This window comes from Nematostella vectensis, chromosome 14 (genome assembly GCF_932526225.1).
Source record: "Nematostella vectensis chromosome 14, jaNemVect1.1, whole genome shotgun sequence".
In the NCBI taxonomy this organism is placed as follows: domain Eukaryota; kingdom Metazoa; phylum Cnidaria; class Anthozoa; order Actiniaria; family Edwardsiidae; genus Nematostella; species Nematostella vectensis.
Genome location: NC_064047.1, coordinates 13,507,462 through 13,534,082, shown reverse-complemented (window position 1 = coordinate 13,534,082; position 26,621 = coordinate 13,507,462). Strand labels below are relative to the sequence as shown.

The following is a 26,621-nucleotide window of genomic DNA, read 5'->3' as shown; positions in this document are numbered from 1 at the left end:
GTTGATAATTTTACTGAGTAACGTTTACTGAGTAACCTAGTAGGCAGTCTTCGGACAGTCAGTGTCCATGACATCAGCGCGATGAAAGTTGACATTTCTTTCCGTGACTAAAAAGCCCAATGCGCGAAGCACATGTGCGACCACATGAACGACAAACGAGGACAGACGTCGGAGATGGGTTTGACCCAGTTCGAGTTTCGGATGCCTTTCTCCACTGCCTTCTTTCTTCGGCCTCTCTTTTCAGCTCTAACTCCCCTGAGTTGAGTGCCGCAGCACATTCAGACCTCCATCTGCTGCGATCCTCGGCAAGCTTCTCCCAGTTGTCCACGTCGAGGCCGATTGCGAGCATATCACGCTTGCATGAGTCCTTGAAGCGGAGCTTCGGGCGTCCTACAGGTCTTGATCCGTGTACAAGCTCGCCGTAAAGAAGATCTTTGGGAATACGGCCATTTTCCATTCGACAAACGTGACCTAGCCACCTCAACCTGCGTTGACGGAGTAGGGTAAAAAGCGTCGGTAAACCTGATCTTTCGAGGACCTCGTTATTCGTCACTTTATCCGACCAATGGATACCGAGGATGCGGCGAAGACATCGCATATAATTAGGAAATTTACATTCAAGCAATAACGATAGAGGATATGAGATGATCACGCGGAGAAACATGAAAATTAAAAGAGTTACATAAAGGTGACAAATAAAATTGATTGATTGACCTTGTGTCTGTGTAAGACACTCATATCTCATTTACATAATACATGATTGTGTGGAATTTTTATAGGTATGCCGCAGTATTTCGATGTCCCGTAAAAATAGCAATGCGTAATATTAGCATAACTTTCGGATGTTGTGTGATTCCACTGGAAATATCGATGCCCTCCGTGGTAATGTATGGGATTTATTTTCCACACATTTACCTTCCGTCGGTGCCCCCCCCCCCCCCCCTTCCTTTGGGAATACTGGATCCGCCCTTGGATAGAATATAATACAAGCCATCAAAAGCCAGTTAAATAAGACAACAACATTATATTGTCTCTGTATAAACTACATAATTATATTTCTAAAACGGGGTGAATATGGTCCTCATGTTACGTGAATATCCGGTCTCCTTAATCATCTGCTACATTAAAATTGGTGAAACTCTTTAAGTTTCTGTGTGATTTCTGAAAATAATTCCAGAGCCTCAGCTGCGTCAGTTGGTGGGGTGTAGTTTGGCTTTATGAGTTGCACCAGCTCCTCCATATTTCCGCTGTAGTCTTCATAGGATTCGGTAAACATGCACTTGCAGGCTTGCACGTCTTCTAAGTCTACATGGCGTAGATAGTGTTCTGTATTGTATAGCTCCGGCATGAAAAAGAGCACACCTGGCTTTCCACCAATGACTTCGTGGCGCTTTTGACTTGCAATGGTGTGGGTGTACCAAAGCTCTGCAACGAGGTGTAGTTCTTTACGCAGGATAGGAAGGAAACAAAATTTCAAGCATTCGTTTGTCAGACAGTCATCGTCGTTATAAATTCCAGAATCTCGCATATCTTTGAATAAGTTTATCCACCACCCTCCTCCTCCATCCCGAAGCTTAGACCACCAGGCTTCTATGCGCTGGTTGAAACTACTTTTACCCTGGATAAAACTTTTGGCCGATAAGAACTCGTCATCCTGCCACCTGAAAAACTGCTGCAGTGAACTGATGACTGTGTTTTCTGTCCCTCTATCGGAACGTATTCGTCTTGCGACGCCACCAAGTTTTGCCACTACACCCAGGTAGAAAGAAGCGACTACAATTGGGTTTTTATTTGTCGACGCGACCTCTAGCCAGATAATTCGCCTTGAATAGCCGTCAATGGATAAAGAATCCAAACGGTGCAAGTTTATCCCATCCATCAATGTGCCATAAAAAATTAGGGCCTGGAGTAACATACTTTCTTCTTTTCAGCCGACGCCTTCGACGGCGCTCAACACCTTCTGGGTCGATTATTCGGATCCATTTCATTATCGTGTCTCTCGTAACGATTAGTTGAAATTTTCGCCATAACCACTTGGTCAATTGTCGGTACCCCAAAAAAGAACCACAGCTATTTTCCAACATCTGTACGACTGCGTAAACAATAGCTTCCATAGGAGACTCGTTCCCAGAACGAGCACGCCTGAGGTTTAGTAGTTTAAGGGTTCGTTTCACGGTCCTGACAGAAATAACCAAACCATGCCGCAAGACTAGGAAACTAGCTATTTCCTTGTTTGTGTAATCTTGACTAAAGTACTTGCAATCTTCTGTACTGCTATCATCATCACCGGAAGCAGGCGTAAAAGAGGGCAAGACACAATATGTTGGTTTATCCATGCTAACCAACAACAACATGACCAGTAGCCTGTCAAAAGAGAACAACAGAAACAATAAGAACACATTTGCCATTTTTTAATTAACCTACAACAATTTTTATTTGGGGGGGGGGGGGAGGAGTAGGTAGGGGAGAGCCGAACCCCTTGGATCCGCCACTAAAATGTGCTACAATACAAACACCTGACCCTTGTTGTAAGGTTTTGTATAAAAGTTCCATACAAATTAGCGCCACCCTATTAAAAACTCTGGTTACGGGCATGGAAAGAATCTATTTTCTTGGTATAAATTGAGAATTTATAATTGTCTTATAATTCAACATATTAAATTCAACCGGAAATCTACTATGGATAAGATGACTAGTCATTCTCCAAATAAGCCACACAGCACTTAGATGAGCTTTACAGTACGCTCTAAACAGCGATAAGAAGAACCATGAAAAGGTGCAGAAAAACCATGTTATTTTAGCTTGGCTAGTTTCAAACCATGTAGTTAATATGTTTAGACTATGTTGTGACTTACATTTTGTGAAAATCTTTTCTCTATTCGACCTAAAATAAAGAGATTAAGTATATCATAACAGAATGATTATACCTTTCTTTATTGCGAGCCCTGCTAGGCTTGCAAACGAAGAAAGTCTATGCTTCGACATCTGTCCTGCTCGCTAATAGCGTGGAATATATCATATTCTAATATAAATTATGAATATAAACAAACCTTAGTAAGGGCAGAATATGGGAAAAAACTTGAAGAACTCCTCAGGACCGAACGTAGCTGTGGGGGAATTGTTGTGTTGCATAGTGCTTGTAGTGCTGCATGCTCATTAACCCGGCAGAATTATTTATCCGAAATTATAATCTCTGAAATTATCATCTTGAAATTATCATCTCTGAAATTATCATCTCTGAAATCTGATGGCCCTTCTCGGCTTTCGTAGCTTTGGACTCTTCAACCACCTGCAACTTCCCCAGCGCTGATAATTCATAGTTTTTTATATCATCACAGAAATAAGAGAATTCTCAGGGATATTGATAGTGTTTTTAAGGCTGATATGAGTAGCAATGGAATAACCATTTTCTTATGCTTTTCTAGTTTTTTCTTGAAGAAATGGCAACATCCGCCAGCAGGCGCCTCGAGGATGAGGTGACGTGCTCTTTGTGTATAGAGCACTTCAACGATCCTAGAGTGCTGCCTTGCTTCCACTCATTTTGTCGGCACTGCCTGGAAGAGCTGGCAGTGCACTCTGAAGGGAGAGGAAAACTTGTGTGCCCCCTCTGTAAGGCGGGATTCCAGGTAATCTGTCATATCAAAAATACATCTATTAGTTAAATGACCTTGGCACAACTTGTGTAACAAACGTTTTGCTGCGACAAACAAATTGATTTAAACAACATAGTGCTTTTCAATTGAGAACTAAGGGAAAGTTCATTTATTATCCCGAGGGAGGGGTGGGGCGTGAGGATACTGTGGCGGGGCCTTGAGAAATTTCTGAGGTCTAAAGGTGGAGGTGCCGAATGTGTGTGGATTTTAAAAAGGGGGGTCACTGATTTCTTTGAGTGTTGTCCCTTCTAAATAATTTGACCAAGTGTCAAATCAGACTTCTTGCTTCAAAGAGTCTCAGTTTGCGGCCAGTTATTTGGCATGCACAATCCAGGAGTCAAGGATATGTATTAAACTACGTTTCATCGATGCTATGTAAACCTGTATACACCTTTTTTATTCATGGTTTCCTCTATATGCTTATGTTCCATAATTGAAATCATTACCAAAACGCTCTAATGCTACAAGCTGTCTTCTTCTCTCTCTCTTTCTTTTTTTTTTCTGCTGCTGCGCTTTTCTCGCGTGGAGAAGAACAAAAAGCCTTTTTGCTTCTTCTGTGTCAATTATAGCAACAACCCTTATCAGGTTGACAACCTGGATTTAGTCGCACATTTGAGAAATTAAGTGCCTTCACTTTTTCCGAATTAATGTTTTCAGCGAATTCCTTGCTCGCGTTCATTCAACATTGGCGTTGCTGTTCCCTTCTTTGCTCCTTCTTTCCTCGGGTTTTTTCGAGGGGTGGGGCATAAGGGGGGCATGGAAAATTTTGTTCCACCTGAAGGGGGGGGGGGGGGGGCAACTAATTTTTTTCCTTACTTTTATCGAAATCCTCACGAACCCCCACCCCCCGCTCGGGATAATAAATGAACTTTCCCTAAATATGTACGAATCACTGTGAACTTGAATTCTTTCCACAAGAAATTTATATCCATTCTTTTAATAGTTTATGAGTATTAAACAGTTAAATGATAAGAATTAATTATTATATTAATACAATCCAGCGTAGCATAGACCACAATAAGGCTGATCTAAAATGGTCCTCCCTTTTGATTTTTAAATGGTGATATGCGAATTTTATTAAACCTGTTTTTTTTTCCTCTTAGATTTCCCCGGCTGATGTTTCGAGTTTGAAGGTGAACTTTATGATCAATAGTATTATCTCTGTTCTTTCTTTGTTCACATCTGAAGACTCCAAGAAGAAAACTGTTTGTCAAATGTGTGATAGTGGCGAGCCTGCCCAAGGGAGATGTAACGAGTGCGATCACTTTGTCTGTGAGCAGTGTATCTCGGCTCATAAGAGACTTCAACCGTTGCAACACCATACTATCCTCAGTCTTGATGAGATCAAAAGCGGAAAGTTACTTGCAATGAGCAAAACTTCCTACTGCACCAAACACAAGGGTGAAAAGCTGAAACTGTTTTGCGAATCTTGTAAGGAAGTGATTTGCCGAGATTGCACCGTTGTTGATCATAAAAATCATGACTACCTTTTCACAAGTGATGTTATCGCTCGAGAGAAAGAAGAAATATTGGAAAGAGCAAAAAAAGTTACATCAAAACTCACCGGCATTGAACAGGCGATGGCATTGCTTGAAAAGGCTCAACAACATCTGGACGAAAATAAACGAGCGGCCAGAAGGGATCTGGATCAGTTTATTGATAAGCAGATAGGTGCTCTTGAGAAGATGCGATCAGATCTTAGAGGGGAGATCGAGTCAGCTTGTCAGAAGCAAGAGAAGCAGCTGACTGCCCAGAGACAGAATCTATCCATGAGACTTGCAAGTGCTCGTAGCAGTTTGGAGTTTGCTGAGAGAATGTGCAGGGAAGCAAATGATGTGGATGTCTTGTCCATCAGGAATGAAGTGCTATCCCAGCTATCGAGTCTTGCAGAGAAACCCGTGGATCAGCCTTGTATGGAGGGTGGAGTTCGTCTTGTAGTGGATCAGGAATATTGGAGTTCCATGTCAAAGAAGATCTCAGTTGATGTATCAAGCCAAGTCTCAATTGGTGAATCTGAGCATACAGGTAAATTCTCCAATACAGTTGTGTCCTGATTATGAATAACTGTAATCCTCTCTAACAGTAACAGCTGTTGTTGCTTTGTTCGCAATTTTCGCGAGCACGTGCATATGTTCGAAAGCGGTACTGTACATACAATGGATGGAGGGGATGGTGTTTATTTAGGCGTGGACGAGGAGTATTGTGATTCTTTGTCAAAGACAATTTTAGTTTATAAAGGGCAAGGTAAATTCTCTTATAGCTGTGTCATGTTCCATTGTATTAAAATAGCCTGTCTATACACGGGAAGTTAACCGAAAATTGGACTTTATATATACTAGATATATTTCTAAACCCTGTAATTGCCATATTTGTCTGTAAATAGTATGTAGATTGTTTAGAGTCTTCTCACAATGACAGAAAGTCTTTGAATGTCTGTAAATATACTGGAAATAATCCGTATTCGGAGAAGGGATGCCAAGAGCATGCGCTAAAACGGGAGCCAGAAAACCCTGAAAATAGTCTGGAAATCTATGCAATGGGAAGCTTTAGTTCCATCCCAAAGGTTTGCAGACAATTTACAGACTATTTACAGGCTATTTCCAGGTTTCTCTGGGTCCCCTTTTTGCGCATTTACAAACTTTTTGTAAGTGCGTAGTTGTAGCTGCATCGCTCAGATTTACGGGTGATTTCCAGTTTCTGCCTATTGCTGGGTCTTTGGGCGTTGGAACTGCAGGCGGTGCTGGTATCCACTGCGGTCGAGCACATGTTGGTATCCCGGCACCGCTCTGTTCAGCATTCTGCAGATGAAGAGATCTCGCTAAAGCGTTTATTTACCCGCATTGAAATGTTCTTGATAAGGTTTTTAGGGTGATTGCTTTCTCTGTGGACGATTGGTTCCCGAGATCCAACGTTGACGTCGAGAACATTGACAACTTTCTTGTTTGCCTCTATCGTTATTTTTAGGGAATTGCCTCCTGTTTAAGTATTTTTCTGTTGATGTTTACCCCAAATTTTTACTTTTTATTACACTTATCTCCTTATCTAGACATACTCGTGATTATCCCGAGGCAAGTATTTCATAAGATTAGTTTTCCAATTCGTTATCGCTCAATACGAGGAGAAGGATACAATATGGACATACCATGAAGTACAAGCCTTTATCTGTAATATCTCTTGATGGTGTAATTCCGTTGCAGTTCTTGAGAAGTCCGCCATCCTCAGCGGCAAAGGTCAAAAGTACCTCCGAGATCTCTTTAGATTCCTGAAGCCCGTGCAGCAGAGTCCGAAAAGTCGCTGGGTCAGGTGTTTCTCTGCAAAGAGAGATGGCTGGGCTGCCAGGACCTTCCATGAAAAATGCAACGGCAAAGCGCCGAACATCGTACTCGTGAGCGTTGGGGGCCGATACGTGTTTGGTGGCTACTCTGACGTAGCGTGGACAAGTGAGTACACTAACGAATACGAGAAGGGCCGTAGCAGGGTGAGGGTCGGGACTTCCGATCATTATTGTACAAAGAAAACATTTGCCCTATTTTTGTCCATTACCTCAACTGTGTCGTTACTTTTTGTAAATCTTAGGAAGAGATGGAGGATGACATCTCATGAGTGACCGTCCGTGGGAAAACGTACACTTAGGTTTTCCGTGTAAACGCCAAAAACAAACGGATATTAAACGGATTTTTTTTCCCGTGTCTACGGATATTCTTTACGTGGACACGGGTTGCACAATCTTAGCCCACGACTTTCAGTATTTTTTTAAACTGTAGAGAAGACTTAAGTTCACGGCTTTCAAAGTCGTATGGAGGATTGCAGACAATCGAGTGTACGTCGTGGACATCGGATGATAGGCCGCAAAGATTTTGAATGAAGGTCAATGAGGATTTTTATTTATCATTTAACTCTTAAACTGCTTAAAATTCTAAGTCTTTTATCATTAAACTCCGAAACTGTTTAATGATCACGTTCTCGGGATCCTGGACGTTAAAGTTTTGAAGCCTCCGCGTTATGTTTGACTATGCATTACTCCCTAAATCGCGGGAAGTGAGTAAACATCAATTTCAAACTACAGCCAACTCTTTGTCGCTGTTTATCTCCGTTCCTCCTCCTCCTTCCATAGATAAACACGTCGATTGCCGTAGAGTAGTGAGCATACTTGATAAGAAAGCTTAGTTTATCGATATCGAAGTATTTAAATCAAACCATCTCGAGTATCAAATCAAACAAGAAAAACATGATCAACAACGAAGACGAAACAAGCGACAAAATGTTCGAAAAGTCCGCGAAATTGCTCAAAAATACCGACTTCAGAGTTTCTTGTTTGTCTAAAAACAAGCTGAAATCGCCACTAGTTGATGACACAACTTTCGCCCTTATTTACGCAATCTTACATATACACATATAGCACACATAAAATAAATCCTCGAATTATGAGGAATAAGTATTTCTGATTTATTTCTGTACGATTTCACTAGAGCGGCCATAATCAGTAAACCTTTGATACCGACTCCGGAGCTTCTAGTTTGTCTAACAAAAAAACTTATTTACGCATTATCGTACATATCCGCAAATAACACACATAAAACAAATCCTCGAATTATGAGGAATATGAGGAATTATGAATTCTGTAAGATTCCACAAGAACGGTCATGATCAGCGAATGTCTGATACCAACGGAGTTTCTTTTTTTCTCTAACAAGAAGCCGAAACCGCGACTAGTTCATAACAAAAAAAACTCTCGTCCTGTATTTACGTGTTATCGCTACATAACACACACCAAATAAACCCACATATTATAAGGAATAAGTATTTCTCATTTATTTCTGTGCCATTTCACTAGAGCGGCCACGATCAGTGAATGTTTGATACCGATTTCGGTGTTTATTGTTTACCTAACATCAAGCCGTAACCAGCACAACGACTCAAAGTTGTGAAAACGACTTTCACTTAAATCGGAAGATTCAATCGAATAGTTCAACATTCACGACTCGCGATCCGTGTGCTTGATTCGTAGACACGGAATCTTGACAGCCGTGTCAACGGCCTTTCAAATTCTTTTTAACGGCCTTTTTTACCGCGTGCCCACGGCTTTTTCTTCCGTGGCCACAGGAAAAAAATCCGTGTCAACGGAAAAAGTAACGTGGTCACGGAAAAAAAATCCGTTTAAACGGCGTGTGCCCGTGCACGTGCCCACGAGTTTGAAAACCTTAGTGTACGTTTTCCCGTGGACGGTCACGATGTCCTTTTTTTTATATGAACTCGACAAAGCCCGTTTGCAATACATCATCTTATGAACCGAATACAAGTAGGGCGGTGGTAGGGTTCCTTCTCTGGCAGACAATACTTGTTACTTTTTCCTCCCCCTTCCACCAAATATGTAATTACGCATATCTTCTGATAAAAGGATCGGATGGACAAATAAAAAATAGTTTGTTAGCCCCTTTCATTGCAACACGTAAGGTGAACCTGTACAGGACCCGAAATGATCCCAGGACCCGAAACGATCCCAGGACCCGAAATGATCCCCAAAAGTACCCCAACTGATCCCAGGACCCGAAACGATCCCCAAGAGTCCCCGAAATGAACCCCAAGGAATTACAGTAATGGACAACTAAAGGAATGTGTAAGGATTGGCTTTCAGTTTTAAAAACATATGAAACATTTAGCTTTGTTTGTGTTATTAAAAGGAAATTTACATTAACTAAAACTATAGTATTAAGATTTTAATATACGACTGCGGGGAAAATACAGTGGTTGAGTCAGAAATTGGGGTCAGCTAACAATTCCTGTGATAGTAATTTGAGGAGCCCGGCGTGGATAAATCATTTTTACATAACAAGCCATAAAAGATAGTCTTTACAGATGGGACATGCTGCTTTACATAGGAAGCGAAAAGTTTTAAAGTTATTTTTTGGCATGTTTGTTTTCGGTGAATGAAAGACCTATCATATCATGAGATCATGCCGGGGTGTACGCACGACTACATGAGGAAATTCAAAACTCACATAATATTGCTTTCACATCTTCTTAATATTTTGCATCGGTAGTAGAAGGGTTGTTCGAGTGTATTACTCAGTGTGCTTTTGTCATTCCATCTTCTCGGCCAAACCGGCTGCCTAAAATGTGTCGGTGAATATTCGCTCGTGTGAACAAGGATTTCGTGGTGAAATACATGTTTGGTTGTCAGATGAATATTAATTTTTAGGGGTGATGTTTACCGGAAATGAGATTTATAGTGTCGGAGTCATGTGTCGGAACCGCAAAATGTTAAGAGTGTGATGGAAGGTCAAAAGTTTGGTTGATCTGAGCAAAGCTGTGCTATGTTTATGCTATATTCCTTTCAGTAGCAATTTAAAGTTGTGTATTTGTTTTGGACTCTGTTTATGGGTTTAACGCCGGGCAATGTAATAAATAGAAGTATTGTGTTGGAATTTAATATTTTTAAGTCACGTTGTTTAGAAACCGAGTCGCTGTTAACCCTTTATTATGCTTCAAGAATTGCAAGTATTTCTTCTGCTTTCCCTTTGTCCATTACCGTAATTCCTTGGGGTTGATTTCGGGGACTCCTCGGTATCGTTTCGGGTCCGAGGATCAGTTGGGGTACTTTTGGGGATCATTTCGGGTCCTGGGATCGTTTCGGGTCCTGGGATCATTTCGGGTCCTGTACAAACCCGTTAAATTTTGCTGTTTGGTGCAGGGAAATGTTTTCAAACTAACTAGAATTGTCTTCGGACAATACTAGAAGTAAAGGTTATTAAAATCGAGCAATTTACTAACTAGATTTGTCCTTGGACAATACTAGAAGTAAAGGTTATTAAAATCGAGCAATTTAGAAGAATTTCTGATATCTTGGCAAATTTATTTTTCTAGTAATTCTGTTATTTGCCTACTGTTTAATTGCCTCAGATATTAATTCATAGAAAAGCAGGGAGTTTTGTATCATTACTGTTATAATCATCTCAATAGTTTTATGATTCTTTTTGCTTTTTTACCTATAAAGAATTTCGCAGATAATTCTTTTCACCCTTGTTGTGGCTGTAATTACATTCCCGAAAGGCTCCATTGAAGCTCCATTTAAGGGTTGTGAGTAAGAGATTAATGTCCCTAGATATATCACGCGACAAAATAGTTTTGTAGTTTAATATAATAATATTATGATAACTAGTATCTTATTTATCAAAAGATATGAATTACTATTTATATAATAATATTTATATTTCGAGCTCGCATAATCCGGCCGCCTCGAACTTTGTGTTTTTGGCGTTTTAGTGCCGGAAAAACTATCAAAGCCTACAGGTAGGCTACGAAAACGGCCTCTAATAAATCATCGTAAAATCTCTGATAGGCCCCTGTCGCTTATTTCCTTTTTAGTGCCGAAGAAATCTGCTTGGTTACACAGGGGACTTATTTCATTTTTTTTTCAGATCCGACACTAGGTATTTTGGTTCCTATAAAGTCTTAGATGCTATTAATAAGTATTTATATTACTTCCTTTGTACAAAAAAACAAAACCCAAATCAGGCAGGGGTGGGGCTTAATTATTATAGACAGGGGCTTAAATGGGATGGGGGTTAAAAGATCTTTTACTTTAACTTATTTTCTATCCTCGAAAAGGGCTATCTCCCCCCTCCCCTCCCCCCTCTTTATGAAAAAAATTGGACATTTCTGCAAGCCGGGAAGTGATATTTTTCAGTGCCGATATCTGGAGGGTGGAAACCCCGTATCTGAGAAAACTTTACGCGGGTCGCAAGAAGCAGGTCTTAACTGGAAAAGACACAATTCATGAATGCATAGAAGCTTCTTTACTATTTTTTTTATTATTATTATTTGGTCATACTAACGAAAAGTGACAATTCTGACATTTGAGCATTTAAATTATACGAGTTCAGCTGTTATGATATACCAAAACACAATTTTTGTCGTATTTATTCTAGTTTTTATTATAAAAATAACGCATTTTGTTTTGTTTTCTTCAAAGTGAGTGACCGAAGATGGCAGTCCTCCAGCAGGTCATTCTTGTTCACGCTGTGTAACAAGAATGGCTACCGCCCTAAAAAGTTGCCATTGAGGCGCACGCCAGATGAACAGGCCATTTGGGACCACACAAGTTGCGGTCCGGTGTTTGGTTGTGGTCGTGACCTGTACATCGCTGACAACGCGGGGGGTAATGAAGGGTCCTATACGTGGTCACACACGTACGCTCGTCCCCAGGGCGTCACATCTGATGGCCCGTGTGACGTCTTTGCTGGCACCTGGTCATTCAGACCCGACGAAATGGAGGTGTTTCACGAGGTGTTGGACTGAATACAGCTTTGAACGCCTGTAAAGTGACAATAGACATAAAGATGTATAAATATTTGTTAGTTGGTACTGTGTCATGAAATTACTGATTTTGAATTAGGATGTATTGTGGAAATACATGTGTTGTGACCCGCGAATGCATCATGGGTAGCATGTAAATCACAAAACTACATGTTATGAAAACCCCAGTGCAAGTGGTAAAAAGCACAAAAAAGATGAAAAAAAAATCAGTTTTAAATTTGAATTTGCTCATTTTTTTTATACCCATGAGCCAACGCGGGCACAAGGATTCTTTAGTGCAGCCTTATTTGAAGTGTGTATGTACATCTCGAGCTTAGTTCAGGATTCTATAACACCAGTGCAGCTTAGAAGTTTTGATTATTTTAACTGGCTTTCAAAAACAATGCATTTTTGATGTTCAAAATCTGTGACGGATTACTGCTGTAATAAGCCATTTAAAGCGAGGCTTTTAGATATACAAGATTGTGAAATAGTTTAGGGGAGAAGTCTGTTCAATAATTAAGCTGAGGGTAAAGGGGGATTATATGACAATCAATTGGGGACCTTAAATTAAGGTATCCTGAGTCTTGAGGGATGACACTCCCTTAGGGCCTGAATGGTGACTCTGGTTAAGCATTTTAACCATGGGCACTCGTCACCTTTTATATTATTTTTTATTACATCATATTCATGTATAATGTAATATACCTATTGAAATGTATAGAAATTTGTGGACAAATAAAGTTGCATGTATGTAGCCTCCTATTATTGGATGCACAGTCTCCTCGTTATGGCATTATAACACTTGTGAGGGGGGTAATAAGTCACGTATTTTGGGGTATAGAATTCGGGTATCGCATTTTTGTGTAGTGAAATTTCCTGGAGTTCTGTCTTCTCTGTGGTATTTGTAGTGGTTTATCCGTTTCATATGTTCTGATGAACATACATTCCCACCGAAGCACTACGTCTTATTCAAATAAGAATATGCGCGAGCATACAAACGTTGCCATTATTATGAGAGAATATACGAATATCGGACATCGACCATTCAGGGGTCCCTGCCTTCGTCATTGGGAGAATAATAGTGATGGTTGGTCTGAGTGAAAGTTTCTTCCGGTGAATTGTTGACCCCGTTTAAGAGAGTCCCTATTATCGAGACGTGTGCCGTGCTAGAAGATTGACACTTTTGTCAGTGAATAAAGTTGTTACTTTTTTTTAGTATATCAAGGTATCCCAAAATCAAACCACTTTTTATCGAAAACATGCCCAAGACACACCTTAACTTGTCCCATACAGTTTTTATTTGTAGGGAAGAGTAATTATTTAACGGGGGGTGGGGGGAGTGCTGGTATGTTTGGGGAGAGGGTTACTTATTTTGAGCTGCGATTTGGGGGAGGGCCTCAAACGTTAGTTAATTCACACCACGGTCACTATTCGCCATTTTAACGGTATTTTTGCATTTTACATATGAGGTTAAATAACGACTAATATGGAAACGCCGCTAGACGTGAAGAATAATCAATTAAACGTAATGATTTGTGACTGGCGTTCAATGTAGACGTAAGGTTAGTTTTCTGAATTCATAGGTCCAGAATAGACTGGTTGCGGCTGTATCAGATAAGTATATCAAGTATATTTTCATTTAGCTTATAAACGTGCCTTATGTTTCTATAGCTGGCCGCTTAGAGAACCTGAGAACGCGAAAACCTGTGTTACCTTTGTGTTTTAACTTCCGCGTCCAGGCGACATCTTACTCGGAGTCAATCCAAGTTTTCTTTAAGGAGCTTTGTTTCCTAAAACATCGCTCAAAATTGACACTCTTAGCGTCAATAATACAATTAGCCTTTCCAAGTCCCTATGCTATTCGTGTTATGTCTTAGCTCGTATCTAAAAGTCCCTATGCTATTCGTGTTATGTCTTAGCTCGTATCAAAAAGTCCCTATGCTATTCGTGTTATGTCTTAGCTAGTATCTAAAAGTCCCTATGCTATTCGTGTTATGTCTTAGCTAGTATCTAAAAGTCCCTATGCTATTCGTGTTATGTCTTAGCTCGTATCTCAAAGTCCCTATACTATTCGTTTTATGTCTTAGCTCGTATCTAAAAGTCACTATGCTATTCGTTTTATGTCTTAGCTCGTATCTAAAAGTCCCTATACTATTCGTGTTATGTCTTAGCTCGTATCTAAAAGTCCCTATGCTATTCGTGTTATGTCTTAGCTCGTATCTAAAAGTCCCTATGCTATTCGTGTTATGTCTTGGCTCGTATCTAAAAGTCCCTATGCTATTCGTGTTATGTCTTAGCCCGTATCTAAAAGTCCCTATGCTCTTCGTGTTATGTCTTAGCCCGTATCTAAAAGTCCCTATGCTATTCGTCTTATGTCTTAGTTCGTATCTAAAAGTCCCTATGCTCTTCGTGTTATGTCTTAGCTCGTATCTAAAAGTCCCTATGCTATTCGTGTTATGTCGTAGCTCGTATCTAAAAGCCCCTATGCTATTCGTGTTATGTCTTGGCTCGTATCTAAAAGTCCCTATGCTATTCGTGTTATGTCTTAGCTCGTATCTAAAAGTCCCTATGCTATTCGTTTTATGTCTTGGCTCGTATCTAAAAGTCCCTATGCTATTCGTGTTATGTCTTTAAGCTCGTATCTAAAAGTCCCTATGCTATTCGTGTTATGTCTTAGCTCGTATCTAAAAGTCCCTATGCTATTCGTATTATGTCTTAACTCGTATCTAAAAGATCTTTATGATCCATTCAGCATCATAAGAGAGTGTTTTGAAGCAGATGTACAGTATAAGTACAAACCAAAAAGGCGCAAATATCTCAAATCTTCTCTTACTATTCATAACTTAAAGATGATGTGATAAGAATGTGGTCTTTAGAAACCACTTTGATCCCCTCTAATCTCTCTCAACCGCTGTTTATTAGCGAGCACATCTCAAACTCGGGTCTGTATAGGACCGCAAATGATCCCCGGCGCGCGAATGATCCCCAAAAACATAATATGCCCACAAATGTTCCCGTAATAATCCACGGAATAAAACACTATGGAGTGCTTACTGGCTTTACCCTATACTAAAAACATGCTTTTTTTGTAGAAAAAAAGAAACAATAATACTGTCGACAGTATCACGACAATATCGCAATAATAGGAATATGCAAGGCAGTGCATAACTCTGCATAACATGATGGTCTGGATGGGGTTAACCGACTGGCGACAAACGGCCTGAAGAGTAACCGACTACCGACAAAACATGAAAACTAGTGACTAGCGACAAAAAATATTTGTCGACTACAGACATTATTTCCCGTCTTTTTACTCTTTACTTCCATCGTCAATCTACAAAATACGTCATTTCAGAATCTGCACTGTTTTTCATGTTGCATCAACTTTTCTGTCAATTATTAATCCATAATTAATTTATTATCAATAAGTTATCAATTACTACTCAATCCTAAATAATGTTTAATCTAGTTTATACATAAAATCTGGTACAAAAGCGAATACTAATTTAGATTTACCGACTACCGACAAAGACCGATAATTCTTCCTGACTACCGACAAATTATAAAAGATTTAACTGACTAAAGACATCCAGACCCTGGTTCCTAATCACTCTATCCATTCAGGATGGTACAAAAACACGAAGAGTATATTTCTATCTCTAGAAGTATCTTTATTGTGATTGCTGTGAAGGAGGATTCATCTATTTATATGTGTGCTTCACGCCATATAGCATAGTTTTTATTCGTTAATAGTTTGGAAATATTTTCCCACATATTGGTTTTTAGCAGAAACTGGTAAATCGAGGTTAAAGGGACATGCCCGCGGCCTGTGCGATCTTGGTTTAAGATACATGCCCGCGGCCTGTGCGGTCTAGGTTTAAGATACATGCCCGCGGCCTGTGCGGTCTTGGTTTAAGGGACATGCCCGCGTCCTGTGCGGTCTTGGTTTAAGGGACATGCCCGCGGCCTGTGCGGTCTTGGTTTAAAGGACATGCCCGCGGCCTGTGCGGTCTTGCTTTGCGCTTCCACAGTGGCCCGGATTTTGAGCATGCGCCCAAGTGATTTTGAAATCGCCACCCTCAACTTTACTTTTCTTTTTTTCCCTCTGAGCTAAAGCTAATTGATAATGGGAAGATTTGCAGCTTGTATCCTTGTTCTTTACGCCTTTACTGGCTTCAAGGGAACGTCCGACGGGAGAAGCTGCCCAAGGCCCGCCGACCCCTGCTCAGCAGCGAACTACATCCCGATTAAAGACCCGCATAGAAGCACAAAATACAGATACAAAAGACCGCAGCCCGCCTTGTGCGACTACCTCCTTCAGCCCGGATGGTATCGGTTCACTAGCAGTGTCGGCGGCGAGATCCCGACCACTAAACCCGAGCCGAACATGTGTGGAACCTTAGCGCCGATATGGATGAGGGGGACCCACCCAGAAACGATTGGGGCAACCAAGGAAACTACCGCGTGCGTTAACGTCAATAACAGGAACAACGGCTGCTTCCGGTCTATTGACATGTGCGTGGAGATGTGCAGCGGAGGGTACTATGTCTACTATCTTCGACCTCCTTATGGGTGCTCAATGGCGTACTGCGCAGGTAGGTTTTCGGGACACCAGTTATTGGAGCTGGTCACGCGAGGAAAGCGTTGTGTGACCATGAATGGCTGTTCTTGTTGCGTGACCATGAATGGCTGTGCTCGTTGCGTGACCATGAATAGCTGCGCTCGTTGCGTGACTATGAATGGCTGTGCTCGTTGCGTGACCATTTATGACTGTGCTCGCTGCGTGACCATGAATGGCTGCGCTCGTTGTGTGACCATGAATGGCTGTGCTCGTTGTGTGACCATGAATGGCTATCCTCGTTGCGTGACTATGAATGGCTGTACTTGTTGCGTGACCATAAATGGCTGTGCTTCTTGCGTAATGATGAATGGCTAAGCTCGTTGCGTGACCATGAATGGCTGTGCTCGTTGTGTGACCGTGAATGGCTGTCCTCGTTGCGTGACTATGAATGGCTGTGCTCGTTGCGTGACCATGAATGGATGTGCCTGTTCTGTGACCTTGAACGGCTGTGCTCCTTCCGTAATGATAAATGGCTAAGCTCGTTGAGTGACCATGAATGTCTGTGCTCGTTGCGTGACTATAAATGGCTGTGCTTGTAAGTGACCATAAATGGTCACGCAACGAGCACAGCTTTGCTTAGTGCGTGACCATGAATGGCTGCGCTGCTTGCGTGATTCTGTTTGTAAATATCAGTGGTGTATTATGTAACACTGTACACATCTCTACAAAGTGGTAGAAAAGCAAACGTTTGAGGAATGTTTGGTAGGCATTTTTGGTTTTTAAACTGTATCCTTTTTTCAAGGCGATGGAATACCCTGCGACGAAGGCTTAAGTGGACCAAATTGCACAGGTATTCCATATCTTCAATCCAGACATATCAGAGCTGTGACAGACTGTGACTGTTATCGGGGGGAGGGGGGGCGATACAAAAACATGTGGATATTATTTGGTGGGGGGACACAACCTCGCCCCGACTTGTCTTAACCTTGTATATATATTTTTTTAAATTTGAGTAGAAACAAAAAGCCCAAGCTGTCGTGGTCTTACCAGAACAATGAATACAATACACCGAGAGTCGAATTCCAGTTTTTAAATTTGGGAAGATAGTTTTCCCTTTATATGTGTACTACACATCTTATTGAAGTACTGGTATATTACAATAAAACCCCACTTAATCGAGGCGGTTAATTTTTCGTGAGCTCGATTTCTCTTGGATTATCTTAATTAATGATCCAAATTCCAAACCGAAATAATTCTCCGCTCACATTATTTTGATCGTTTCCACAAACCGCATTTCCTCTACATTTCCTTTCTATATCTTTTTTTTTCTTATTCCGGTTGCCAGTCTTTTTTTTTAGATGGTTTCCTTGACCCATATAAGGGTACCGATAACTTGTTCGTGATTTCAATAAAAAAAATTGAACAGCAAATATATTTCCATGTAAGCTCCTTTACCTAGAGCCTCGGCTAATAATTCGAACTGATTTCTCTTTCTCTCAGAGTAACGGAGTTCTATTGTATTTGTACTATTATCACAGCTGACGTGAAAGCCGTTTTCCCGAGTTTTCTGGTCCCCAAGCCAAAGGTGGAGCCCTTGACTACCTGCGACAGGGACCTATTCATGGTGTGCAACTTCACCTTTCCTCTTTGGAGTAACGTCTCCTTCAACATCGAGTGGTACGATGGTCCAACACTGAGTAGTAATATGACGTCTTGCAGGAACAAAGGAGAAAATTGTGTTTATGACCCCCTGCAAAGTCGGATCAGGCCTAAACTAGGGAGCACGGTAAGTAGTGCCTCCATAGCCATTGACGTGTGGAAAATTGGAAGATCAGAGGGAAGGAATGGCGGGGCTTTGGAAGATCAGAGGGAAGGAAAGGCGGGGCTTTGGAAGATCAGAGGAAAGGAATGGCAGGGCTTTGGGAGATAAAAGGGAAGGAATGGCAGGGCTGTAAGTAGTGCAACCATAGCCATTGACGTGTGGAAAATTGGAAGATTAGAGGGAAGGAATGACGGGGCTTTGGAAAAATGGGGTAGGCTGGTGGGTTAAGGTCAGGGAGAGGGAAATGAATTGCAACGCTGGGGAAGGGGAGGCAAAGGCAGAGCGAGGCAGGGGGAGGGGATGAAATGAAAGGCTTGGTGAGGGGGGAGGGCCGGGGAGGTGTGTGGCTTGGTGAGGGGGGGAGAAGGTGAAGTGTTAGGCTTGGTGAGGAGGAGGGGGTGAAGTGTGAGGCTTGGTAAGGGGGAGGGGGTGAAATGTTATGCTTGGTGAGAGAGAAGGGGTGAAGTGTGAGGTTTGGTAAGGGGGAGGGGGTGAAGTGTGATGCTTGGTGAAGGGGAGGGGGTGAAGTGTGATGCTTGGTAAGGGGGAGGGGGTTAAGTGTGAGGCTTGGTGAGGGGGAGGGGGTTTAGTGTGAGGCTTGGTGAGGGGAAGGGGTTCGAAGTGTGAGGCTTGGTGAGGGAAAGGGGGTGAAGTGTTAGGCTTGGTGAGGAGGAGGGGGTGAAGTGTAAGGCTTGGTGAGGGGGAGGGGGTGAAGTGTGAGGCTTGGTGAGGGGGAGGGGGTGAAGTGTGAGGCTTGGTGAGGGGGAGGGGGTGAAGTGTAGGCTTGGTGAGGGGGTAAAGTGTGATGCTTGGTAAGGGGGAGGGGGTTAAGTGTGAGGCTTGGTGAGGGGGAGGGGGTTTAGTGTGAGGCTTGGTGAGGGGGAGGTGGGATGTAGAGGGAAGGGAAGGGGAGGTAGAATGTAGAGGGAAGGGGAGTTGGAATGTAGAGGTAATGGAAGGGGATTTGGAATGTAGAGGGAAAAGGAGGTGGTGTGTACCAAGGGTGCAAAGCTATTGGGTGTATACAGGGTACACAGATTTGGGTGTGTACCAAGGGTGCAAAGCTATGGGGTGTATACAGGGTAGACAGATTTGGGTGTGTACCAAGGGTGCAAAGCTATGGGGTGTATACAGCGTAGACAGATTTGGGTGTGTACCAATGGTGCAAAGCTATGGGGTGTATACAGAGTAGACAGATTTGGGTGTGTATCGAGGGTGCAAAGCTATGGGGTGTATACAGAGTAGACAGATTTGGGTGTGTACCAAGGGTGCACAGCTATGGGGTATATACTGGGTAGACAGATTTGGGTGTGTACCAAGGGTGCAAAGCTATGGGGTGTATACAGGGTAGACAGATTTGGGTGTGTACCAATGGTGCAAAGCTATGGGGTGTATACTGTGTACACAGATTTGGGTGTGTACCAAGGGTGCAAAGCTATGGGGTGTATACTGGGTACACAGATTTGGGTGTGTACCAAGGGTGCAAAGCTATGGGGTGTATACAGGGTAGACAGATTTGGGTGTGTACCAAGGGTGCAAAGCTATGGGATGTATACAGGGTAGACAGATTTGGGTGTGTACCAAGGGTGTAAAGCTATGGGGTGTATACAGGGTACACAGATTTGGGTGTGTACCAAGGGTGCAAAGCTATGGGGTGTATACAAAGTAGACAGATTTGGGTGTGGGCAAAGGGTGCAAAGTTGTGGAAGTCTACAAGGTACATATTGTCGGGTTTATGAAGGGTGTAAAGCTGGGTGGTGTACACCTATTTCAAATAAGGTTGCACTAGGAGAATCTGTGTATTGTAACCCACAGTGCTTTCTGGGTATCAAGTAAATATGCAAAGAAACATAAATAAAATAAAAATTGAGGTTTCAAAAGATGTAGATATCTTGTTTACTTTATCATGAAAACTCACATGGCTTTCAGATACAATATTCAGTCATCTATGCGTTTCCCATGAACCACCGCAGGTTACAACACATTTGAAATAGGTGTATAGAGGGTACACATCGTGGGGTGGGCGTGAAGGGTGCATAACTGGGTGGGGTATACAGGGTACACAGATTAGGGTGTGGGCACATGGTGTATACAAGGGGTACATAGCACATGTGACACAAATGACCCCTGTAGTTACCTTCTTTGTATCTGCCTTTGCTCTCTGCTTCTCTTTAGCTGCCCTGTGAGCAATCACTAGATAAGAGTGCTTCTTTTTCCTGTTTGCAATGATGTTTTATTACATGAACGAACGGAATGATAAAGAACTACAATGAGTTCTGACCGGGCTAGTCCCAGTCCTTCCACAGGGAATCCAAACAATGCTCTATCTCCCCCCAAGTATTTAGTGTTCCTGCATGGTGGGGATGATAAATACTGATATATAACATAACAATATAACAATGTGTCCTTTTGACTAATGTTTGTGTTCATTGTTCAAGTAGTCCTTTCTTGTTGTAGTCCTGTAGCCTCCTCAGGGCTAAGGGTATCTTCTTCTCGAGTGGGGGGTTGGATGGTGGTTTGGCTGGGCTTACTGGTTCGGATGCTTCCGCTGATCCTGGCTCAGTTTCTGGTGGTCTGGTTGGTGTATCACTGCCTGTTGTCCCAGTTCCTGGCCCAGTGTCTCTCGTGAGCGGGGGGCTAGGTCGTGTGGGTGTTTCCACGGAAATTCCAGTGGGGCTTGTTGTTGCTGTGCCTTTTGGGAGTTTGGTTAGGCTTTCTTTCGGTCTTGCTTGGGTTGCTCGGCTGATGAATTTGAGGTCATCGTTGAGTATCCGTGGTGGCTGTGGTGCTTGGACAGGGATGTATTTCCGTAGGAATTTCCGGTTACGGAGGGTTATCCTTCCGGAGCCGTCGACACGCACAACGTATTGGTCAAATTGCCGTACCTCAATGACAATGCCTGTCTTGTCCCATCGTGTTGGATTGGGGCCTGTCTGGTTCTGGATCCTCACGTGGTGTCCTATGGCAAGAGGGGGAAGTCTCTTTGTATGTTGTGACCATCTCTCTGCTGCTCTCATGTGTCTGTTCCTTAAAGCTTCTTCTCTGAGGGCAAGGGTGTCCCGCCAAGTGGGGTGTGGGATATAGTGCCCTGGGAGGATCGGGATTGAATCCTTGATTGGTCTGCCGAATATGCATTGTGCTGGTGACAGCTTGGTGCTTGGGTCTGGGGTGTTGCGGTATTGAAGTATCGCTTGTTGGAAGGCATTGGTGTTGAGTTCACCATGTGGGCCGGTGTTGTTGGTGATGAGCCGCTTGACGGTTTTCACTCCTATTTCAGCTCTACTGTTGGAGTGGGGAAACGCTACTGAGGATAGGCGGTGGTGGACTCCCCACTCCTTGAGGAACTGCTGTGTAGGATTGGCGACAAATTCTGGTCCACCGTCACTTGCGCACTCATCAGGGATGCCAAAGGTGCAGAAGGTGCGCCTCAGACATTCTACTAGGCCGGCGGAGCCATCACGAGCCTTTTCGACGATTGGCCAGTTAGAGTATCTGTCCACTGCTACCAGGTAAGTGCTGCCTTTGTAGTGGAAGAAGTCAGCACAGATGCATTGGAATGGGTAGGCTGGCAGTATTGGTGGGTAGGGTGGGGCGCTTGGCTGTGAAGGTGTTATGCGGTTACAGTAGGAGCATCGTTCCCGTAAGGCGACAATGGCAGGTGTGATTCCTGGCCAAAAGACTGATGACTCGGCGCGGGCAGTCATGGATGTCACGCCTTGGTGTGCAGAGTGGAGTGCTTTCAGTATCACCTCTCGTAGGGTTGGGGGAATGACGATGCGATCCTTGTAAAGGATGACTCCATCGATGGTGTGGAGATCGTGCCGGAATCTGTGGTATTCTTGGAGTGCTGGGGCGAGGTCGTGCTGCGCTTCTGGGAAGCCGGACTCAATGATGGCGGTCAGGGAGTGGAGATTTTGGTCGCTGGTGGTTTCTAGTTTCACCGTCTCCCAGGTAACGGCCATGGTGTTGAGGGTGGATGTGGCTGAGGATACCAGCTCTTTGTCGATCCCGTAGGAGCAGGATTCTTCTGGTGGCTCCCTAGTGCGAAGGCTTGCGAGGGCAGCGTTGGCTGGGTGAGGGCTGTTGGAGGCATCGATGGTAGCTATGTCGTCAGGCAGCGTCATCATTTCAGGGGTTGTTGAGCCCGTTGGGTGGCGTGAGATGGCATCCGCAGCTTTGTGTCTTGCTCCAGGGATGTGGACCATGCGGAACTTGTAACGGAGGGTCTTCTCTTTGAGGTTCCTGAGCCGGCTGTTGGGAATTTCATCAAGGGACCGATCACCAAATACCTTCAATAGGGGTTTGTGATCAACGGCGACAATTAGGTTGCTACAGCCTAGGACAAAGAAGCGAGCCTTGTCCAGAGCATCGGCCACAGCCAAAGCCTCACCTTCGATTGGGGCGTAGCGTGATTCTGCTGCGTGAGTGAAGCGACTGCCTACTAATGTCACTTTCCATCCACTGCGACAACAGAATGGGGCCGTGGAGGGGCATTTGCAGTGTTTTTGAAGTAGCCAAAAGCCGATGCCAGTTTTGGACCAGTCAGTTGCTAGACATGTAGGCTTTGATTTATCAAAGATGCAGACGCCGTCCTCGATTTCTCTGATGATTATAGACTTGGATTCTTCGAATAGCTGGTCAAGCTCTTTGGTCCAGGTGAACTGGGTGCCAGGCTTGAGTGATGCTCGGAATGGCAGCATGCGTTCGGTTGCAGCGAAGGCATATGATACCTGATTGATCAGTCCGAACCACGACCGCATGTCGGTGACGTTAACTGGTGTGGGGAATTTTCGGATAGCATCCAGGTATTTCTGGCAAGGGCGTACGCTGTTACGTGTAATTTCAAACCCGGCAAACTCGACAATGTCAGCTGCGAAGACAAACTTGTCTGGATTGAGTGTGATGCCATGTCGACCACAGAGGTCAAGCCAATTGACTGCCTGGTGGAAGCTGCTGTTGATGTCGTCCTCCCATAGGAGAGTGTCGTCGATACACTTTGTCTTGTTTGGCACGTGGGAGACAATCTCATCGAACCGTCGGGAGTACCCATCACCGGAGGCGATGTATCCCTGGGGAGCTGTCTTATAGCGGTATCTTCCCCAGGGGGTTATGAATGTGGTGAGGTGGCGGTCATCCTGGTGTAGTGGCACACTGTGGTATCCATTCCAGCAGTCAAAGACTGTTTTCTTCGTGTTGTAGGGTATTGAGCGTGCCTGGTGGAATGGGCTCTGGGTGTGATGGGTCTCGCGTGTGGCATGGAGGTTGAGTGATTGGAAGTCAACGGTCCGGCGGGGCTTTCCATTTTTCTTAGCACAGACTACCATGCGGTGACACCATGTGACTGGTTCGCCGACTGGGACAGGCTCAAGAACGCCGAGTGCCACGTCTTGGTCTAGGCCGGCCTTCACCTCCTCCTGCCAGTGGAGGGGTACCGGTATGGGGGTGTGATGGGCGACGGGTTCGGCTTCGGGGTCGACCATGAGTCTCATTGGTATGCCATCCATTAGGGGAAGTTGTTGGTGTTCGCAGGTGTTGAATGTGCTGGACTTATAATAATCGAGGAGCCATTCCTGTAGGTTTGCTCTGTTGTCTTCTGTTGCAGGGAATGGTGGCTCCGTTGGCTTAGGTGGGGGCATCTGGCGTCGTGGGCAGGTGCATGAGTTGTCGGGTGTGTCCATTGTGTTCCCCTTGTTGGACGAGATGGCGGCGCTGTCGCTGGTTGGGTGATATAGGCTTTCCCCAACCGTAGGAAAGCTCTCTGAGATAATCCCGAGGTCTTTGCATGCTTCCCGACTTAGGAACAGGCGGTCAGATTCATTGGTGACGTAGACGATCTGCCTTGTTTTGGCTTCCAATCCAGGCTGGTTATTGCCTGTCAGGCGTAGGATTACGGCTCCAAGTATTGGGATGCCAGTGCCGTTGGCTGCATGCATGCGTGTAGTTACTGGTATGAGATCTGCTTCATTTAGCCCGAAGCGGCGGATGACACTCAAGCTGGCGAGGCAACTTTGGCACCCGGTGTCTGCCATGGCAGGTAGTTGGGCTGATTTTGGCTTGTTAGTCACTGGGTGAAAACCGAGGGCGGTGTAGTCGTCTGGCTGTATGGTGGCGGTAAGCGAGATGTAGGGTTGTGGCTGTGATGCACTACGAATCCAGCGATTGCTAAGGTTGTCGTAGAGGTGATGGTCCAGGGAGATGCCGTGGATGGCATGATCATCGCTGGAGCTGTTCACACTGCAGAGGGCATCGAAGACTGCGTTTTCTGTGTGTTTTCCTGCATCGGTCACGTGGTGGGGGCTTTGACCAAGTGGTTTGTCTTTGTTTTGGCACATGATTGCGACATGGTTCGCACGACCACATAACTGGCAGGTGGTTCCATATGCGGGACATTCCTGTTTCCTGATCTTGGGTGGGGCCTTGACACCGTGGCCCTGTTTGCCACAGTAATTGCAGGTTCCCGTACCATGTTGGTCTGAGGATTTACGATTTTTGTGTTCGCTTTGCTTCATGTTGCGATATTGGCTTCGAATGGCCTCGGCGCCTTGTGTTTGTAGTAGTCGCCCCGCTGACCGTTTCCCCGACTCCTTTGCCTCAATGAATTTTAGGGCATCCTCGAGTGACATTTCTTGATCTTTTTCACCAAGGAGGTCGAGCTGGATTTCCTCATCGGCCAGACCGCGGGTGACAACGTCACGGAGTATGTTCTCTGTGTAGTTGACCTCTGTGTTGCAGTTGGGGCAGGTGATGAGAAATTTGCAAACGCTTGCCTGGCCACGTAGTCGTGCGCAGAAACTTCGGATGGGCTCATCTCTGTCCTGTCGCATGTTGTGAAGTTGTACTCTGGCCACCATGGCATTCTCCTCACGCACAGCCAGTTTCTTTATGGCCCCTAGGACTTCTGCTGTACTTTTGTTTGTTAGGGACCCCCCTGCGTTTCGTGTGAGGTCTTTGCGAAGATGTTCATCACAGCACTCCAGAAGCTGGATAGTCTTGTCTTTTCCTGTTATCTTTGTGGCTTCGACGTAGTCTTGCCATCTAGTCATGAAATAAGACCATTCCTCACTCGTTCCGGCGCTGGAAACTGTGGGCCGTCGGACCTTCTCCACTTTTGCTGTTTGGTTGGGGGTGCTTGGGGTTTGGTTGGTTATGTGGGTTCCATTGGAATGAACTGAGATTAAAACTGCTGCTAGTTCATCTTTGACATCTTCAGTTTCATATTCACAGCCTGGGAAGGGGCATTTGAATTTTGGCATGGTTTCTTGGCTTTTAAAAGGCTTGTTTGGTTTGTAGTTGGAGCTTCAGTGAAATCCAAGATGGCGGCCGTATTTTCGTGTTGACGTTTTGCTGTTGTTGTGGGCTGTTTCTGCTTCTTTTCTGCTTGGTTATCCTGTATCTGAGTTCCTCAATGTCTTTGGGAGGTAGGTAGTTCTTTATCATAGATAAGAGTGCTTCTTTTTCCTGTTTGCAATGATGTTTTATTACATGAACGAACGGAATGATAAAGAACTACAATGAGTTCTGACCGGGCTAGTCCCAGTCCTTCCACAGGGAATCCAAACAATGCTCTAATCACAAGCAGAATCAGCAATATGATAAAAGCATACACAATCGAATAAACAACCTATAACCTACATTTCTCAGTTGGATTAGATTTTATCATAGACTTGTCTCAACCAGTATGAATAAGACATCACAGAAATGCTGGGTCTCCAAACAAACACAAGGATAGACAATCAGTGTAGAGTAGATAGTTTTGCCCAAAAGCATTAACTTGAGATATTGAAATAAGATACTATGTAGCTAGACACCGCATGGCCTCGTACACAATCACGAAACAACAAATGCATGTTCCCAATTATTGCTCCTAAAATAGCCTGATCAAGGTATGTTTCTGCTTATTCCTTTGCAACTTTTTTTTATGTGTTTAATAAAGTGCTAGAAAAAGAGTGCATGTCATCAGAATGGAGATATTCCTTACAATCGAAATCCAAAAGAAAACAGTAGAATTGACCTAGCTGTGAACGTGTGCTATTCGAACTATTTCTGGTCTATATTTACAAAAAACACTGTCCAAAAGCATGACCTTAGCCCATAATGCATTGCATTCTTTAAAACATGACAAAATGCACACACTTTGGCATTTAAACATTGAGTGAAATATTTGTATCGACAGAGTAGAGCATGATTAAAGCTTAAAAGCTTTTTTCATTTTTTTCCTAAAGAAATTCAATTTTAACTTTAAAGACATTCCTGTTTTCTTACTGAGCTGATTACAGCATTAATTAGA

The 26,621-nt window shown here is 43.7% G+C and overlaps 4 protein-coding genes and 2 long non-coding RNA genes across 6 annotated transcripts in view; 3 read left to right on the top strand and 3 right to left on the bottom strand.

The window, feature by feature from the left end:
* LOC5500596 overlaps positions 1 to 12,713 on the top strand; it is an 89,223-nt gene extending 76,510 nt beyond the window's left edge. The window contains exons 4-7 of the mRNA XM_048721325.1: positions 3,439 to 3,626; positions 4,757 to 5,678; positions 6,851 to 7,093; positions 11,626 to 12,713. Coding sequence (XP_048577282.1) covers positions 3,439 to 3,626; positions 4,757 to 5,678; positions 6,851 to 7,093; positions 11,626 to 11,951 — 1,679 coding nt within the window. The 3' untranslated portion in view covers positions 11,952 to 12,713. The remainder of the gene's footprint in view (positions 1 to 3,438; positions 3,627 to 4,756; positions 5,679 to 6,850; positions 7,094 to 11,625) is intronic.
* The window catches only part of LOC116611553, a 29,449-nt gene extending 8,924 nt beyond the window's left edge, over positions 1 to 20,525 (bottom strand). Inside the window, exon 1 of the long non-coding RNA XR_007306418.1 lies at positions 20,472 to 20,525. This is a non-coding gene — a long non-coding RNA (uncharacterized LOC116611553). The remainder of the gene's footprint in view (positions 1 to 20,471) is intronic.
* LOC5501806 (von Willebrand factor D and EGF domain-containing protein) overlaps positions 1 to 26,621 on the top strand; it is a 125,575-nt gene that overhangs the window by 62,738 nt on the left and 36,216 nt on the right. The gene's annotated exons all lie outside the window — the stretch shown is intronic.
* Positions 1 to 26,621, top strand: part of LOC5500166 (tripartite motif-containing protein 45) — a 46,059-nt gene that overhangs the window by 6,834 nt on the left and 12,604 nt on the right. The window lies entirely within an intron of this gene.
* On the bottom strand, positions 1,925 to 3,508 carry LOC125559754. The gene is made up of 2 exons (XR_007306422.1): positions 3,051 to 3,508; positions 1,925 to 2,884 (listed from the first exon to the last, which is right to left on the bottom strand). It is a non-coding gene; the product is annotated as an uncharacterized LOC125559754 (long non-coding RNA).
* LOC125559736 lies at positions 20,545 to 25,907 on the bottom strand. Its single transcript, XM_048721324.1, has 2 exons — positions 22,351 to 25,907; positions 20,545 to 21,149 (listed from the first exon to the last, which is right to left on the bottom strand). The coding sequence occupies exons 1-2, from the start codon at positions 25,585 to 25,587 to the stop codon at positions 21,042 to 21,044; spliced, it is 3,345 nt and encodes a 1,114-aa protein (XP_048577281.1). The 5' UTR covers positions 25,588 to 25,907; the 3' UTR covers positions 20,545 to 21,041.